General features: G+C 38.0%; 1 protein-coding gene across 1 annotated transcript; it reads left to right on the forward strand.

The window, feature by feature from the left end:
• Nucleotides 1–5,967: 5,967 nt before the first annotated feature.
• On the forward strand, nucleotides 5,968–18,451 carry LOC126271927 (uncharacterized). The gene is made up of 5 exons (XM_049974338.1): nucleotides 5,968–6,611; nucleotides 6,747–6,998; nucleotides 12,590–12,658; nucleotides 12,752–12,820; nucleotides 17,819–18,451. The coding sequence occupies exons 1-5, from the start codon at nucleotides 6,516–6,518 to the stop codon at nucleotides 18,248–18,250; spliced, it is 918 nt and encodes a 305-aa protein (XP_049830295.1). The 5' UTR covers nucleotides 5,968–6,515; the 3' UTR covers nucleotides 18,251–18,451.
• The last annotated feature ends 1,839 nt before the right edge of the window (nucleotides 18,452–20,290 follow it).

Below are 20,290 nucleotides of genomic sequence, written 5' to 3' on the forward strand. Positions count from 1 at the left end.
TCCTGACCTTCTAAGGAAATATCTGCATGGGCAGACACAGAACCCAAATGAATGTTTGGAACTGCCTTCCTAAAACTGTATTTGTAGGCATGCATACAATGAGACTAGAAGCTCATGATGCTGTTAAAGGGCCATCATATGCAGCAGGACAGATTTAATTAACTGTAGGTAACAAATTTCAAAAGTTTTTTCTTTAAAGTCAATTTCCTACAAACTAAAATTTTCAGTACATATGCCCCATTATATCAGAAACTATCATAGATAAATGAATGAAATTTTCAGAGACTCTGCATAACATAAAAAGCCAGCCCTGGTACTACATTCGTTAATATTCCCCCATTAGGAAGTTCACAAAAAATATTTTCTGCAGAAAACATTTAATATTTTTTGTTAATAAATTTTAAAAAGTATTTCTTAAAAACTATAAAACAGATAAGGTAGGTATTAGTGCAGTTGATTCTATTAGCATTACTTAACATACAGTAAAAATATTAAGGTCCTCATCAAATAGATTTTTCAGGAATGGGTCAAATACTTGCCTTGATTAACATGGATTAGATAGGCAGTGTGTGGTCCCCTTCGATATATTGTCGTTTAAAAAGTAATAATAAACTTGTCAGATAACACATAAATGTACAATACACTAGAAATAAGAAAAATCCTGACGAAGATTTTATATCACTTACTTTGGTCGAGGAAGGTGGTTGTTACTTAGCACACACATTTTCAATAACTTGCCAGCGGCCATAGAAATTCAATTTACACAAAGGTTTAGTTCAAGGGAAGTCCACAAGATTTTGTGGTGGCCAACTCCTTATGACACCTTCATGACTTTCTTAGCGGATCTGACTGATATGTATATTGTTGTTGTGGTCTTCAGTCCTGAGACTGGTTTGATGCAGCTCTCCATGCTACTCTATCCTGTGAAAGCTTCTTCATCTCCCAGTACCTACTGCAACCTACATCCTTCTGAATCTGCTTAGTGTATTCATCTCTTGGTCTCCCTCTATGATTTTTACCTACCACGCTGCCCTCCAATACTAAATAGGTGATCCCTTGATGCCTCAGAACATGTCCTACCAACCGATCCCTTCTTCTGATCAAGTTGTGCCACAAACTTCTCTTCTCCCCAATCCTATTCAATACTTCCTCATCAAGTATGTGATCTACCCATCTAATCTTCAGCATTCTTCTGTAGCACCACATTTCGAAAGCTTCTATTCTCTTCTTGTCCAAACTATTTATCGTCCATGTTTCACTTCCATACATGGGTACACTCCATACAAATACTTTCAGAAATGATTTCCTGACACTTAATTCTATACTCGATGTTAACAAATTTCTCTTCTTCAGAAACACTTTCCTTGCCATTGCTAGTCCACATTTTATATCCTCTATACTTCGACCATCTTCAGTTATTTTGCTCCCCAAATAGCAAAACTCCTTTACTGCTTTAAGTGTCTCGTTTTCTAATCTAATTACCTCAGCATCACCCGACTTAATTCGACTACATTCCATTATCCTCGTTTTGCTTTTGTTGATGTCCATCTTATATCCTCCTTTCAAGACATTGTCCATTCCATTCAACTGCTCTTCCAAGTGCTTTGCTATATCTGACAGAATTACAATGTCATCGACGAACCTCAAAGTTTTTATTTCTTCTCCATGGATTTTAATATCTACTCCGAATTTTTCTTTTGTTTCCTTTACTGCTTGCTCAATATACAGATTGAATAACATCTTCGATAGCCTACATCCCTGTCTGACTCCCTTCCCCACCACTGCTTCCCTTTCATGCCCCTCGACTCTTATAACTGCCATCTGGTTTCTGTACCAATTGTAAATAGCTACCTGTATTTTACCCCTGCCACCTTTAGAATTTGAAAGAGAGTATTCCAGTCAACATTGTCAAAAGCTTTCTCTAAGTCTACAAATGCTAGAAACGTAGGTTTGCCTTTCCTTAATCTTTCTTCTGGGATAAGTCATAAGGTCAGTATTGCCTCACGTGTTCCAGTATTTCTATGGAATCCAAACTGATCTTCCCCGAGGTCGGCTTCTACTAGTTTTTCCATTCGTCTGTAAAGAATTCGTGTTAGTATTTTGCAGCTGTGACTTATTAAACTGATTGTTCGGTAATTTTCACATCCGTCAACACCTGCTTTCTTTGGGATTGGAATTATTACATTCTTCTTGAAGTCTGAGAGTATTTCGCCCGTTTCATACATCTTGCTTACCAGATGGTAGAGTTTTGTCAGGAGTGGCTCTCCCAAGGCCGTCAGTAGTTCGAATGGAATGTTGTCTACGCCAGGGGCCTTGTTTCGACTTAGGTCCTTCAGTGCTCTGTCAGACTCCTCACGCAGTATCGAATCTCCCATTTCATCCTCATCTACATCCTCTTCCATTTCCATAATATTGTCCTCAAGTACATCGCCCTTGTATAGACCCTCTATATACTCCTTCCACCTTTCTGCTCTGATATGTATATGTTATTAATAATATCAAATAATGTGTCAATTACGTGAAATCTGACTTCTGTACAAATTCAGTGTGGTAATACAATCAGTGTAAATAAATTTAGTAAAACAAGTATTCCATCTGAGTATGCATGGCTACAATAGCCTAAGAATTATCATATGCAGCTCAATGCATAGAACACTTACGTGTTTTGTGACAAGTTTGTTATTAACTTTGAAATGAAAATATGTTCTACATTTTTTTATATACGTACACAAGCTGTCCTCTCGTCACTGGAGTTAGGGATGCACCCAGTAATATCTATTACTGCCGCTTCAGTCTTTCTTTTCTTGGAATAAACCGTTTGTAATCAACACTGCAGCTATTCCCAGCAGGTTCCATCCCATTTGATGTGTTAAATACTGAAGAAATAGTTACATAGCTGCAGTTAAAATGCATATTGTAAATTCGCAGAAACACTGAATCTGACATAAAAAAGTGTAAATCCTCAAATAACAAAGATACACCTGTAAAATAAAGTCACAATAAGAGGCTTTAATGATGTCAAAGTATACCATAGGCTGCTCTCAGCACCCATACAAATTTGGCGCCAGCGCGTAAACAGAAATTACTCCCAGCGAGTCTCACCAGTAAACGATTAATACGCTACTGGCCATTAAAATTCCTACACCAAGAAGAAATGCAGATGATAAACGGGTATTCATTGGACAAAGATATTATGCTGGAACTGACAAGTGATTACATTTTCACGCAATTTGGGTGCATAGATCCTGAGAAATCAGCACCCAGAACAACCACCTCTGGCCGTAATAACGGCCTTGATACGAATGGCATTCAGCCAAACAGAGCGTGGATGGCGTGTACATGTACAGCTGCCGATGCAGCTTCAACACTATACCACAGTTCATCAAGAGTGGTGACTGACGTATTGTGATGAGCCAGTTGCTCTGCCACCATTGACCACACGTTTTCAATTGGTGAGAGATCTGGAGAATGTGCTGCCCAGGGCAGCAGTCGAACATATTCTGTATCCAGAAAGGCCCGTACAGGACCTGCGACATGTGGTCGTGCATTATCCTGCTGAAATGTTGGGTTTCGCAGGGATCGAATAAGGGTAGAGCCACAGGTCATAACGCATCTGAAATGTAATGTCCACTGTTAAAAGTGCCATCAATGCGAACAAGAGGTGACAGAGACCTGTAACCAATGGCACCCGTACCATCACGCCTGGTGATACGCCAGTATGGCGATGACCAATACACGCTTCCTATGTGCGCTCACCACGATGTGGCCAAGCACAGATGAGACCATCATGATGCTGTAAACAGAACCTGGATTCATCCGAAAAAATGACGTTTTGCCATTCGTGCACCTAAGTTCGTCGTTGAGTACACCACCGCAGGCACTCCTGCCTGTGATGCAGCGTCAAGGGTAACTGCAGCCATGGTCTCTGAGCTGATAGTCCATGCTGCTGCAAACGTCGTCGAATTGTTCGTGCAGATGGTTGTTGTCTTTCAAAAGTCCCCACCTGTTGACTCAGGGATCAAGACGTGGCTGCACGGTCCGTTACAGCCATGTGGGTAACATGTCTGTCATCTCGACTGCTAGTGATACGAGGCCGTTGGAATCCAGCACGACATTCCCTATTACCCTCCTGAAAGCACCGATTCCATATTCTGCTAACAGTCATTGGATCTCGAGCAACGCGAGCAGCAATGTCGCTATACGATAAACTGCAATCGCGATAGGCTACAATCCGACCTTTATCAAAGTCGGAAACGTGGTGGTACGCATTTCTCCTCCTTACACGTGGCATCACAACAACGTTTCACCAGACAACGCCGATCAACTGCTGTTTGTGTATGAGAAATCGGTTGGAAACTTTTCTCATGTCAGCACGTTGTAGGTGTCGCCACAGCGCCAACCTTGTGTGGATGCTCTGAAAAGCTAATCATTTGCATATCACAGCATCTTCTTCCTGTTTGTTAAATTTCTCGTCTGTAGCACGTCATCTTCGTGGTGTAGCAATTTTAATTGCCAATAGTGTACGTCAAGAGCGTTGAAGTATTTTCACTTGCGACGATTAGTCGATTATCTCAATCGACATACTGCAGCGCCTCTGGCGGAATGTTCGGATCTTAGGACTCAAATGTCGCAGACAGATATATGACGTAATTGTACCTATGTTAGGACATATTCTTCGGACTCGACAGAGTCTGCATGCAGTTGAGCGTCAATATTTTTAAGAGACGATGCCTGAAAGTTTATGATTTCCCCCCTTGTGTTTTAACACTTAACATTGAACGAAAAATTAACGTAAACAAGTCGGTATGCCACAACTCTGCTGCGAAAGTTTGGTTATGTGGAATCGCTCGACTTGCAAAAGATCGGAATGTAACGTCATTAAGTTGTTAGCAACTGTAATGGAATTTGTTAAAGACGAAAACCAGATTCATAACGATTCTTCTTCACTAAGGTGAAATGATAACCTTGCTACACTGCTGAGAACTAAAAGAAAGGGAAATTTACCTGTCGTCCAATCGTTTGAAAACGTTTATTTGCTCGAGAAAATATATTTACAAAAACGCAACTTACAATTTTCAGAAGCTAGTAAATATATCCCTTTTCCCCCACAGTTTGTTTCTTGTTTACTCTCGTCGCCAAATGAAATCCAAATTGTTTCCCCCTGTAAGAGCAGTGTTTTGCTCTATTAAAGACAACGTAGATTAAAAAATTAGTTTTTCTTCTATTTATGTTCTTTTATGTGCGCAATGTAAACTTTTCCCTTGTTCAGACATAGTAAAACCCAAATACCTCAATGCCTTCAGATATTTGGCCTATCTTATTCCTGCAAATCGCTGTGAAATGCATGGCGGAGGGTACTTACCCCTGTACCACACATTATAGTTTCTTGTTTCTTCCCGCCCCAATCGCGTACAGAGTGCGAAAGAACAATAGCCGGTTTGTCTGTGCTCGAGCTTTAGTTAGCCTAAACTTGTTTTCGCGATGCACATCGCAGTATTAGATTCTTCACTTAATACACACAAACCTATGACCGTTCGAGTTGCCTATCGTTATATACGGCATCGAAGTTTACCACCTGACTAACGTACTGAGCATAAGTAAAGCATAGGTAAAGTATAAATTAGGTAATTAGGAATTTGACGACCACAACATTATTGCACGTGGGAGTGAGGGCGCTTCGGTCGGCCTATTTTGAGTTTTTATCATAATATTTTATTTGGATACACAAAACACTTGATAGTATATGCACAACAGTATTAAAATCTTTCATAGTACGATGCATCTGCCATAGTCTCTGCTATACGTGATAATTGTAACGCCACCGTGTGTTTCCAATAACGGCCACCCAAATCCAAGTGCAGTAATCTCGTGTGTGGGGGGCGGGGGGGCTAGTACCAAATAGTCTATAATTACTATAATTATAGGCTATTTGGTAGAATCCACGCAACCATTACACTATGTCAGGATAGCTAAATAACCATTAAAAAGACGCAAAATATCAAAATCAATTTATCATGAATAAGTGCGGCGAGAATAGGACAACTTCCGATGTTAGCCACCGTCCGTTTGCATCAATGTCATAATTCTATCGTTTCCGAGCATGCGCAGTTTTCAGCACACTCGCCACAATCAATTGACCATTGACGTCACTGACCCACTTGTGACGTCGTTGGGAGGATAATTTACACGCTACTCTACAACGTTCACCTACCACAAGTGATCTATATACACATGTATGTTACTCGTGTAAACCTGAACAGAGGGCACACAGTGATATAGTTATGACATAGCTTATTTCTTGCACTTAGGACGAGGCATAGGTATTTTGCTTCTTTTTTTATTAGCTGCGTAGGCGTTAACGCGCAGTTGTGGAATGTGTTTCAAATAGAATTCCTTTGGGCGCTCAAATAATGAGGTGTCCTCATGATTCGCCTTGTGAGTACGTTTTATGCTTTGGCAGGTAATTTTTTGTATTAAACTGATATAAATACGTGTGGGCTCCTGTGTTTATCGATATGGAATGGAACAGAAAATCCATTCAGCTTCTCATTCAAGCATACAAAGACGAACCCTCACTCTTCGATCACAGGCACCCCCAATATCATTTGAAGGTAAATTGTTAACTATTTTTAATTGTTGTTAAAAATGGCAAAAAGTAATTTGGTTATCGGTATTAAAAAAGTCCTTAATAAATTTACATTGAAGGAAGTGTTACCGGTACATATAAACAAATTGTATTATTTCAGGCCAATAGAAAGGAAAAACTTGCAAAAGTTGCACAAAGGGTTGGGGAGGTGCTACCTGGAGTTACAGCCAATGACTGCAAAAGCAAATTTGCAACCTTGCGGTCGCACTATGGCGCTGAACTTAAGAAGATGCGAACCGGTAAAGAAACCGGAGTAGTTTACTCACCCACTGTGTGGTGGTTTCCACTGATGGAGTTTCTGAAAAACCGAATTGTACCCAGATCATCACACTCAAATATTCCCGAAAGATTTGTGAGTATTCGTATTTTTGTCTGCTGTTAGTATACATTGTGAGCTTTATTGCAATCTAACACAGTCATTCTTACACACTTATAGCCACAAATCTTTAAAATTTGTTGTTCTACTTTGATTTCTGCCAGTAGTTAATCATTATATTGCTAAAACGTGTGCATACGATCCCCAGTTAATTTCATTCATGAATGGGTAGTCAGTCCCATCACCCATCCTCACTCCTCTATATGCATTCCCTTTGCTGTTTTATGGTTGTCCCTGTTCATTTATTCGCCATTGGACCATTCACTGCAAGGCGAGAATGGTGCAGGATGTCGGCCATGACCTGTTCAGTGGCACGACCCAGCATTCACCGCAGCAACATGGGAAAACCGTGAAAACTCCAAGTCAGAATGGCCAGACTGTGCTCAAACCCGACTCATCACAAATGCAATTCCAGTGCGTTCACTAGTTTAGACACCTCCTTCAGTACCTGATTAGGAAAGAGAGCTACATATACCTAGTTCTGAAAATGTTACAACATACAAATGAAGGATAAACAATAATATAACTACAACATGATACTTTGTCATGTTACACTTCTGAAAATAAATAAAAACATATTATGTAACACTGAAGTGAAGCAGTGATCAAGCCAAGGATTGTTTTGAGCACCACAGTTCTTTACGAGGAGTGGTTCTGTTGGAGGTGGTATGCCATTGCCTTCCTCTGACCTTTCAACTGACTTATCCAGCCAGCTGTAGGACGACCAACAGTTAAATGTTGATTCCCAACCATGGTGTAACTCAGCATTTTTCTCGTGAACATTGACGGAGGTGAAAGTAAGTCATAAGCAACAGATGAAAATCCTATGATTGACTGAGAATCAAGCCCGAGAAGTTTGGATTTGTAATCTGGCACATTACCGCTCTTTTTTTTTCTTTCCCAATCTGTTTCTTTGTCATTGTTTCATCAGTGGGTTTGTGCTGATGCTGCATGACGTCATTCAAATTCCATCACTGCTACTGCAATCAGTTTTTTGTTTTAATTTTTTTATTACAAAGGGTTGCCAGTCCTCCAACTGAACATACTGAGCTACCATCCCAACAAAACTCTATACCAATCACAACTAATCTTGCACTAGATCCCATCTATGGTGAGGTGTATTGCACTGCATTTGGAACCGAGGAAACAGAAAACCTACAGCAGAAACAATCTTTTGCAAAGACAGACACAGCATGAATGGTACAGCAGTTAACAAATTAACAAATTAAAAAATACCCAACTATAAATAGGGCATAGTATCCCTGTAAGCTATCATATTCACTTACATTGTAGACCCACATCTCAGCAAGAAATGATTTGAACTCTGCTCTAAAATCCATTTCCTTCTCCTTCATCTTTATGTATGTGGCCAGTGCATTATACATAGTGACACCAAAGTGTCACATGTGTTCTGCATGGAGGGACCTACAGTTGCAAGTGTTACAACTATGGTAATTGCTACTGGTTTGCAAGTCACCAATTTTTGCTCTTAGAATCAACACGCACTTATGTACACACAAGGAGTACACACAACTTTTTAAATAGAGGTATGCAGTAAGCCCTAGTAGAGCTGTGTGACAATATTTGAATAGGCCATGACCATTTCTGTAATGTAAAAATTTCATATAATCAACTGTTGGTGTTGCCCAGAAAACACTTCCATAAGCTGCAAGGGACTGGAAGTAACCAAAATAAGCATTTCAAGTACCTTCCGAGAAGCAGTCCTTAGAAATAAGTTTTAGAGCAAAATACATTGAACTGAGTCTCTGAAAGAGTTCATGCACATGATCTTTCCAGTTTAAGTCTTGATCAAGTTACATTCCTAAACATTTTGTGCATTATACCGTTTCTCTCACATTTCTGCCCAGTACCACTTGGAGGACTGGGTTGTAATTCTTTTTTTCCACATTGAACAATTTTTTTTTACAAGAAGGGTCAGCACATTAGCTGTGAACCATGAACACAACCAAGGATTCGAGGAGTTTATCAGTTGTTGTGGACAAAGATTCCTTAACATTGTTCACTGTTACAATGTCATCTGCAAACATCATGGTCTTCGCTGCAATTTCTGAGGTCTTAATGTCATTAATATAAAACAGGAAGAGAATGGGACCAAACACGCAGCCCTGCGGTACACCTACTTCGAACTTCTTTGCATTCAGTAGTCTGCTAATCTGATTTTATGATTAGAATGAACTGATGTGAGCTACTCACATGTGATCTGTTTCTCATTTATTTATGGGTCCAAAGAATCTTTCCATATTGTGGGATGCAATGCAAATATTGTGTCACAATACGCAACACTTGCCAGTTACAATGTCAAGTGACACGTATTTAATTTTAAGAAGCCACAAACAAATACAAAGGTTACTGTGACTTTTCAGCAATTGAAATCTCTCACTGGGAGCATATCCATTACTTTAAAGTGTAATTTTTGTGTACTGCACTGTGTATGTTCGGATGGATATGTGTGTGTGTGTGTGCGAGTGTACACCTGTCCTTTTTTCCCCCTAAGGGAAGTCTTTCCGCTCCCGGGATTGGAATGACTCCTTACCCTCTCCCTTAAAACTCACATCCTTTCGTCTTTCCCTCTCCTTCCGTCTTTCCTGAAGAAGCAACTGTCGGTTGCGAAAACTAAAATTCTGTGTGTGTGTTTGTGTGTTTTATTTATTGTGCCTATCTACCGGCGCTTTCCTGCTTGGTAAGTCTTGGAATCTTTGTTTTTAATATATTTCTCCCATGTGGAAGTTTCTTTCTATTTTATTTACACCATTCAGTATTAGTCAGATACAAGTGAGAGGGATTGGTGGGGAAGGATGCCATGCATCTGCACATGTGTAAACACTGCTTAATCATAATTTGTGGTTTCAAAAGTCTATGACATGTGACACACGTTGCATATTTTATTCAGTATTTACTTATTTATTTATTACAAAGAGTTTGTCTCAGTGATACTGCTATTGGTATTTAAGCTTCCTGTACAGGAACTGCTTGGCCAACATATGCTGACATGTATCTCTATATTTTTATTATAAAATTTTTCACTTCTGTAGAAGCTTTCATACTCATGCAGGTGGATTTCAAATGTTTTGTAGGCACACAATAGAAACTGAGACGGCAACACATTACTAGCAAGCTTTGGTATTTTGAATGCCGCGTCAAGTGTGCACCAAGTACAGAGTATCTTTTGTCCTTTGTTTCACAGTATCATAGATAATTCCCAGTAAGATAGTAGAGTTATGAGTGATTTGTATTACCAGCTTATTTTCACTCTTTTTCAGTTATTCAAAACTTTCATGGTCTTGTTTGATTCAACCTTTTGGAACCACATTACAATTCAAGATTTTTGCCACCCCCAAAAACCTGCCGCCCTGTGCGGTGGCACTCTTAGCCCCTCCCTCCCTGTATCCTACAGGTGCATACAAAAGTTGAAAAATGTTTAAATTTCAAAGGCTTTCTCAGCTAAGAAAACACACACACACACACACACACACACACACACACACACACACACACACACACAGATATATATATATATATATATATATATATATATATATATATATATACAGTGTTGTCTTCTAGCAGTGCTGTTCAACAGTATATGTAGAAGAGTTGCGGAGCTAACATGGGACACAAAAAATGCTTCTTGTGTATTGTATATACCAATTTTTTCTGCTGCATGTGCTGATACTGCAATCATTATGGGAGAAGAGAAGGAAATGTCTATTACAGAAGCAGATCACACATTTTTTAGTGCTATAGTCTTTCGTTGTTCCCCGTGCCATACTATTAGACATTGGTTGCCCCAGTAATATGAAATTGCTTTCAAACAACCTGCTTATTCTCAGTATCTTTTGAGTGTTCTCTCTATTTCTAAAACTGATGTTTCTGAAATAGTGTAAAGTTTGAGGGCAATGGTGTTCCTCTGTCATTCCAACTACTCTAAGTTGGTGACTGATGGAATTATTGTTAGCAGGTTGTGGTACAATAGCAGATTTAGAAATCATCCCTAGTGGCAAGAGTAGGAATGGGTGTTGATCATTTGCTATACTAGTGCCTGTTATTTGGTTTTATAATGAAGTATTGTCTCTTTATGACAACAAAGCAAGAGTTCTTGAGGTGTCCTGACCACCCTTGTAGAGAGTATGTAACATACTCAAAATTTTAATTACTGGTACCTATCTGTGTCTTTGTGGTTTTGGGGCACTCAGTGACAAAGTTATCAGTGACCAAGCTCCCTATCCTCATAAGCAAAATGTGAATAACAAAGATTGGGTATCACTGTGTCCTAATTATGGTGAATACCGAGTTTAACTTTCAAGTGTGATGGATAGATTTAATTTTTTTTACTGTATTTCCCAAAGATTTGTATTTTGCAGAGTTCCACACCCCTAACTTCTTATGAGAGATTATTGTGATCAGAAGTTTTTGTCATCACAGTCTGCTGTCTGATAGGTACTACATTTTAAATTTCAAATAATATCCGGCTGTGTATAAGATATCCCCCATATTTCACAAAAAATAACTGCCAGGCAAGAAACAAAAATATGATGTTACATACCTTAGAGAGTAAAAGTGATGGAAAGATGTTTGGAGAAAAGTGTGTTTCTTATTGTTTTATATTTAGCCATTAGTGATGTTCATGGTATAATAATTCAAAGTGATTTATTACACATGCTGTTTCCTTAAGTTTCTTTGTTTCATGTGTTCTCAGTTTTACTTATTTTTAACCTTCTTACATGTATTTATAGGGTTTCTCATTTTTGATCATTTCTCTACTTACATTGTTGATTTTCACAGTAGGTCCACCTAGTTACAACTGAATAAAACAAATTTTACAACATGAAGTAAATGAGTGTTCATTTCTTTGTGCTGTGCTAATGAAATCTGAATGACAGTAAGCAGAAATGCAGCTCTAGAACCAGAACAAGAAAAAATGTAGAACAGCATCTACAAACTTCACACTACTGACATCTTTCAAAAATGAAGGTGAAATTATATGTGGCACAAAGGGAAAAAAATCATTTTATGCAGTTGCAATTAGGTAGGCCAAATGTGAAAGGTACCAATGTAATGTTACACACAGCTGAGCTCAGCAAGACAAAAAAATTAAAGATATTATTCTGAATGGTTTTCTGTATTTAACACTGTGTGTTTTTGTCTATCTATTGTTTGTGTGTAGAAAATTAAAAATATCTGTTGGACTAGTTCTCTGATCCAGATACCCATCATTTTGTGGAGAGGGTTTTCTACTTGAGCCCACTACACAGGTTCAGCCTATCCCTGCCTCCACTCTGCTCCTTTCCAGTTCCATAGTGGCTCTTCCACAGTGGAGTGTCAAGTTAGAGCTGTGAGTCTGTTCATGAAGGACTGACTGCAAAAGACGTGTGTAAGGGCTTCGAGTCCTGGTCCAACAAACAGTTGTAACTTGTCATGTTTTAGGTAAGATTATCAAAAAATGATGAGAGCAACTTGAGACTAAATGTTATTTGTTGTAAAATTATGCACATCTCATTTTCAGCAGTATGTTCAGGTAACTGATGTGTTTATATTTTTCCCTTCAGTTTTCATATAAGCCCCAGGCAGTATCCATGGATTCCAGTCACTCCTCTGACCTAATGGATTGTTATAATGTAAGTGCAATAACCATCCTTCCTCATATAACTCTGCATTGGGTAAAGTGGTATTTTATAAACCTCAAAATGACATTGTGATACACTTTCCAGCTTTCAGATGGACCTCAGTTGCAGATAGTGGAATCCAGAAGTACAGAGGACACTGCAGACAGTGGCAGTGTAAGTAAAATATGGAATTTTCTTGATGAAAATCTACAGCATAAGCAATGGCCTTTACACAGTACAAAAGAGATAATAAGGTGCTTTCAGAACAGAGCCTCCAAGTGGTTCTTCAGATGTCATAACTGGAAATGGTGTAGGCATTTTCTTCTTGTGAAAGTTAACACCTGTAGTTCATGGTAGACACTTTATTAATGTGGATGACTGGTTTTGTATGTCTGTATTATTGTGAATGAGATATTAATTACAAGGAGAGTGTGTGGAGCCTGTCATTGCATGGCCAACTTTTCTTGGATAGAACAATGCTTTAAATCCATGTCAGATAGATAGACCTTTATCAACAGGGTCTCATGCCCTCTTCCAAGGACACAGTGGAGAGACAAGGAATTCTATCCAGAATGTAGGCACGTATTCCTGTGATCAAAAATCTCATTATTCTATGCTTCCTACCCAGGCCAATCTAGGAACAGTAACCACATTTTCTTCCGCTGCAGGTTGTTGAAGTGGTACCTTTGGGTGAGCCTACAATGCTTTAATTTATGTTAAGGCCCTTTGCTGTGATGGTGTGTTTTTGAAATATGAACTAAGGAGGTCTGTAACTGTGATTAGAATTATATTTTTAAGGATTTTTGCATCATTTGCTTTTTTTCTGTATCCAATATGTCTGTGTAGAGTCATGTCCCCAGCCACACAATGTTCATGGTTTCCTGTGCTCCATGTTCCCTGCAGATTTGTATTATGACTTCTGTCTCCATACTTTCTAATTTCCTCTTACATCACATACTTCTAATTTATAGAGCATAATTATGTCAATAATTTCATAATATATTCTTTTTTAATGTCAGTACTTGTGAATTCTCTCTATAGTATACCTTTTAGTTGTTGTGTAGCCTTCTGCCCCCGATTTACTCAGTGTTCTACATCCTTTCCACAATCTGAATCTTATCAGGCAGAGATCTGAGATATTTCTGTTGTTTTTCTAACAGTGTTCCCACAAATACACAAATCTTCATCAGATTATATCACCAGATCTTTGCATAATTTACCAAGAACAGTTCTTACATTCTTCTCCAACTTCAGAGGCATGCACATAGCATTTTCAGCACAGATATAATTACTACTGGATCACGTGTAAACAGTAGTATGTGGCAGTATGAGTTGCCAAGCTGTAACTTCACTGCATGGAAGTTTCTTGTCCAGTAATGAAGAGGAATGAGACACAACTTAAATACAATTGGAGAGAGACAAAATCCTCGCAGCTAACTGTTAATTGTTTAAGACTACTCTGAGATACCATTTTCCCAGTCTACTGAGGACTTAGTGTGAGTAGTGAAGCCTTTTACAGAGTTTATATAGAAGGTACTGATTCCAGAGACACAGTGGCTTAAGCCTTCCTCAAGTCTATTAAAGTAAGGATGATTTTCATAATCCTCATGTGCAATTTTATGTCAAGTTTCTGAAACACAATATGTTATCAGTACAAGATCTTTCACATCTAAAACCACTCTTTTGTGCTAGATCTTGCCTTTAGCTCGATCCTTACCTTTAAAATGCAACCATATAACCTGCCAGATACTTATAGCAGGGGGAGCAGGAAGCAGCCTGGCTATTGTCTTAGAATATAGCATCCATCAAAGGTGATCAGGAGTAAACAGGAGCCCAACAGCTCACACTTATGTGAGTTTTGTCAAAGTTGTGCAGTGACATGACCAGCTCTAGGTTAACAAGACTATTAGCTGTGTGAACAAAAAAGTGAGCAAATAGCTTTTGATTGAAATAACGCCCCGTGTCTGTGCTGTGCCTGTTGGTGTGGTTGGGTGATAGGTATACACCAATCTTGCCCTGTGCCTGAGCAGGAGGGGGAAGGAAAGATTGTTGGCTGAGTAGCTTGCAGAAAGTGTAAGGGGAGGAGCGGGGTGGGGGACAAGTGCACAAGACAAAATTCCTATAATTACTGGAATAAAACGAGCACATTTTTTAGGTTAGAGTCAGGTTACAGACTGAGAGTACTGAAATGAATTAGAGCAGTAGAAGACCATAACACATGTAACAGTTACCAGGAAAATAAAATTAATTTGTTTCTTCGGAACGTTAGAACATTAAGAGGGCTGAAAAATTATTTTATGCATAGAAAATGTGAAATCACTTAAGTGATAGGTGTTATGTATGTCTCTGAACTCATGTAACCACAGGGATGGAGAAGTTAAATATCAGGGATTACAGACTTGCATCATTTTCTTGTAGAGTTAACATGGATAAAGGAGGATATGGAACATACGTAAAAGTTGGACACAGAGTAAAAAATATTTAAAAAAATTTAAAAAAAATAGCTTTTGTGTTGATCAGGACCTAGAAGCATTGTTATTGCAGAGTTCTCCTCTGGTAATTGTAACAATTTACAGATCCACTCTAGGAAACTTTCAGCGGTTTATGAGAAATATAGAGGCTTTACCAAGCTACCTGTCAGACAACAAGAAACAGTTAATAGTTTGTGTAGCTCTCACTGTAGATTATTTAACAGATAGTCACAGAAGAAATGAACTAGAATTATTATTTGGATGTTTCAATGTAGTTTCAGTAGTCAATTTTCCCACTTGTGTGCAGCAACAGTATGCACCTTACAACCTTGAGGCAGGTTCACACAGAGCAGTGAGAACAGGATAGAATGTTTTAAGAGTAAGCTAAGAGGAGAGTTATGGAATGAGGTATATGTAGAAATAGATACTGATGTCAAATTCAATGTATTCCATAGTAAGTTTGTGTCAATATTTGAAAATTGCATTCCAAAAAAAAAAAAAAAAAAAAAAAAAATAGCGGAAGATCCATTAAAAAGTAACCCTTGGACAACTAAGAGAATTCAAATCTCACGTAAGAGGAAAAAGGAAATTTGCTTAAAGGCCAGATTAAGTCAAGATCTGACATTACTTGCATACTACAAAAAATGCTGTAGTGTTTTGAGAAAAGTCATTAAAATGTCCAGAAGTATGCATATTCTGACAGAAACAAATAATACAGATAGTAATATTAAAACTATATGGCACATTGTCAAATGGGAAACAGGACAGCCAGTCAGCATACAATAATCCATAACAGTTAAACCAAATGACAGTGTTGTGACTGATACTTTACAAATTGCAAGCACTTTTAACAATCATTTTCTAACTGTAGCAGCAAATAGAGGATTAAATGATACAGCAGAGAAGCAAGAGAACGTTGTTCCACAAAACTTTGAGCAACTAGAAGTAACACCAAAATCCTTCATGGAAATTGATGCCTTTATAAAAATCCCAAAAAATTAATGTGTTTGTGGAGTTCATCGAACTTGAGACAGAATTCTGAAAAATTGTTCCAAGTTAATAATTAATGTCCCTTGTGATACATGCAATGCATCACTGGCACAGGGAATTTTTCCAGACTGTTTAAAATATGTAATTATTAAAGCACTTCATAAGAAACGTGACAAGGCAGACTTAAACAATTACTGTCCAGTTTCCTTAGTGACATCTTTTTCCAAAATATTCAAGAAAGTGATGAACTCAAGAGTAATCACACATGTAAGTGGAAAAATTAATTAAGCATATGTGTGTTGCATGGATTCCAGAAGGGTTGCTCAACTGAGAACGTTATTTATACATTCACTCATCAAATAGCACAAGCCTTATATAAGAATATATCATGAGCTGGTTTTTTTGTGGCCTTTCCAAGGTGTTTGATTCTTTAGATGAAGATACTCTCTTAGAAAAACTCAAGTTTTATAGAACTAATGGCTTTAATGCAGCTGGTTTGAATCATGCTTCACAAACAGAATGCAAAACACTGTGCTGAATAATTCACACAATGTGAGAAAAGTAGAAAATTTTAGCGATTTTGGGGAGGGGGGGGGGGGGGGGGGGAGGAAAACAGGAAGTTCCACATGGTTCAATTTTGTTGGATCCACATCTGTACCTTAGGGTACATGTGAATGACCTTCCATGTAACATTCAACAAGCAAAACTGGTACTGTTTGCAGATGATACTAGTGCTATAATAAATCCCATTAGAGAGAAAGCAACAAAACAGTTGCTAAATGATATTTTCCAAAGAATTATTAAGTGGTTCTCTGAAAATGGACTACCCTAAATATTGAAAAAAAAAACTGCATTCAGTTCTGTACAACAAATAGTCATATCAACAATTTATTACTACATGAGGAGGAGTCATTAAATGGTGTAGATTGCTCCAAATTTTTGGGCATACATATTGTTGAAAATAAAAACTGGAACAAGCATATTACTCAGCTTTTCAAACAATTAAGTTTAGCTACCTTTATTCTTTGTACAATGGCTAATCTTGGAAACAAACTTATCAGCCTCCTGGCATATTTTGCATATTTCTTCTGAATAGTGTCATATGGAATAACTTTCTTGGGTACCAGTATGTCATTACTTAGAAAGAAAGTATTGATTTCACAAAAGTGAACAGTGGTTTTCACCCATGGATGGCATGTAGGTACATATTCAAAGAGCTAGGCATTTTAATAGTGCTGGCACAATACCTATACTTGCCAGTGAAATTTGTCATAAATAATCTGTCACAATTTGAGAAGAACAAGATGTACATACCTGTAACACTAGAGGGGAAAAATGACCTTTATTACCCATTGTAAGAGATGTCAGTGACTTAAAAAGGAGTTCAGTGTGCAGCAACAAAAATTTTGATCATTTGCCCAGATAGTGAAGTAAGTTTTACATCTAATTTAAAATCATTTCTCCTGCACAATTCCTTCTATCTCACTGATGAAATTTTACTTAAAAATTGGAAGCCAATAAAAAAGTGTAGTTGCATGAGTAGGACTCCTGAGTATGTTTACTTGCTCACTATTGTGCCAACTAGCACACATATTATGTGGAAAAGCCTAGATGAGGATTGTTACAAGAGATTGTCTACCTGACATGATGTAATATAACGTGTTTTGTTTGGTATTCACCTTTAAAAGTGTTTGTATTTGCTTATTTTCAGGACAATCACTCAGAGTTTTCCACAGAAATCGTTGAAGTGAAAACTGAAATTGATGTGATGCCCTCAGAGTGTGTCACCACTGAGACACAAGATGCTCCAGAGCCACCAGAAACACATCATCTGTATGCAGAAACACAACGACATTATGAAAAGCCTTCAAAGCGACAAAAGAAAGATGATGATGATACATTGCTCTTATCCACATTGTCAGTGTTGGAGAAAGTTAGTTCATATTTAGATCGAACAACTGAAGACGACACACTGGGGAAATTTGTGGCAGAAGAGTTACGAAAAATGGACAATTACTTTTGTATTAAGACAAGAGCAAAACACCGAATACTCCAAGCCATAATGGATGCCCAGATGGAGATAATTCGTGAAATACAGAAGACAAAGAAAAGTAACATGGAATGTTCAAACTGTACAAAATAAAAGAAATTATTTTAAAATAATTATTTAATATGTCCCATCACCAAGGTTTGTATCTGGTGGTAATCAAACAACCGAGAAAAACTGTTGGATGTTATGTTCATTTTATTAGTGTCTGTTACTCGGCCTTCTGTTGCTAGTCAGTGCCTCTTGTACTGAGAACTGTACACTACAGTGCCCTCTTAAATGATATGTTCAATCTTTTCTGTTGGCTTTTTTTAACATTCAACATAAACCTGAAATAATTAGGCAGAGAACCCTTTTGCTGTTGATTATGTGTGATGACACTAAATTTTTCAGTTCATCTATGAGTGTCTTGAGGAACATTCTGTGTGATCAGAGGTAGGAGATATCCCTCAGTATGGTTGAAATATTATAACACTGGATTTGTCTATGCAACCTGTGTATCCAGCCAGCACTAGGTAGGGGCACAGATGTGTGCGCGCGCGTGTGTGTGTGTTTGTGTGTGTGTGTGTGTGTGTGTGTGTGTGTGTGTGTGTGTGTGTGTGTGTGTTTGTGTTTGTGTGTTTGTGTGTGTGTGTGTGTGTGTGTGTGTGTGTGTGTGTGTGTGTGTGCTTCTGTAGCTTCAGAAAGGAGTTATTCCAAAAGGTAGCAAGTTTTCTTTTGTTTTTCTGTCTTCCTGTCAATTATAGAATGCTTCTGTAATCGTGAGTAATCTTCTTTATTCATAAAGTGTTAACCTTCCTCTCTCTTATTTTAGTTATTTGTTAAAGGCCTCACAGCAAATGTTCTTTCTCAGAAGAGACTATTTTGCTGTTCACAAAAACATATTGTCACAAGTGCTGGCAGATAGGGATACAGCATTCTGCTTCATAATGAAAAACCTGTATGGCTGCATTTACACACATTAAATTAACAAAAATTCATAAATATTCAATAAATTAAAAAAAATCTTCATATGACAGGTAAGTTGCTCCTTTTCAGTAAACCCACTTCATGCTTGTCTGTTTGTAATAGTCCTGGAATTTCACATCTCCACCACCAGGCCTAAAGCATTTCATAGGATATTACATACGACATTTTTTAATCAAAAGAATGAGAGGAAAGTATTTTTCCCCAGAAATCTTGACCTTTTAAATTCACACTTTTTACATGAGTGTGGACCAGTTCTAGAAACATTTTTCCACTCTGATATTGATCTCTCAAAAACACAATTTTGGAAGTATTCAATAGCTCCTTTCTGTGATGAAAATTACTGCCCACACAGTTTCTGTTTAACACAAGGAAATGAAAAGAAGTAATCAGACCTCAGGATCTATTTTAAACAAATATTAGAGTTACACGGGATTTACATTCCGTAACCTAAGTATTCTGAAAGTTGTTTTATTTAATTTTTAAGTATTTGAATATTTTCAGTTTCCTGCCTGATGTCCACTGGTAACTTGTTTCAGACTTCTGCACTGGAATGTACACAAATTAATTTTGCACCTAGTTTTGTTATTGTGCATTGATGAATTCACCTGAGGAAGTATATACTGGTATGTGAGTGCAAGGATAACTTGGATGCTGGAAGAGCTTCTACAAGATGTTTGGTTGTCAATTTTAAGCAATATTTCTAGTGCACATTTCAGAAGAATAAACATTTTTTCACCTTGCCTTTTAATGTCTCACAAGGGAGCCTCCCCATCGCACCCCCCTCAGATTTACTTATAAGTTGGCACAGTGGATATGCCTTGTAAAACTGAACACAGATCAATCGAGAGAGCAGGAAGAAGTTGGGTGGAACCATGAAAAAATAAGTAAAATATACAAACTGAGTAGTCCATGCACAAGATAAGCAACATCAAGTATAGTCTGAGCTCAGGAGTGCCGTGGTCCCGTGGTTAGCATGAGCAGTTGCAGAACGAGAGGTCCTTGGTTCAAGTCTTCCCTCGACTGAAAAGTTTATTTTCCTTATTTATGAAAAGTTATGATCTGGGCGTTCATTCATTGACGTCTCTGTTCACTGTAGTAAGTTTAGTGTCTGTGTTTTGCGACTGCACCGCAAAACCATGCAATTAGTAGACGAAAGGATGTGCCTCT

The sequence above is a fragment of the Schistocerca gregaria genome, chromosome 5 (genome assembly GCF_023897955.1).
Source record: "Schistocerca gregaria isolate iqSchGreg1 chromosome 5, iqSchGreg1.2, whole genome shotgun sequence".
NCBI classification, from domain to species: domain Eukaryota; kingdom Metazoa; phylum Arthropoda; class Insecta; order Orthoptera; family Acrididae; genus Schistocerca; species Schistocerca gregaria.

Bases quoted from the DNA above. Each gene is read 5' to 3' on its own strand.
- LOC126271927 (XM_049974338.1), top strand. From the start codon at position 6,516: ATGGAATGGAACAGAAAATCCATTCAGCTTCTCATTCAAGCATACAAA. The intron at 6,612-6,746 runs GTAAATTGTTAA...GTATTATTTCAG, and splicing joins ACCCCCAATATCATTTGAAG to GCCAATAGAAAGGAAAAACT. The intron at 12,821-17,818 runs GTAAGTAAAATA...GCTTATTTTCAG, and splicing joins ACACTGCAGACAGTGGCAGT to GACAATCACTCAGAGTTTTC.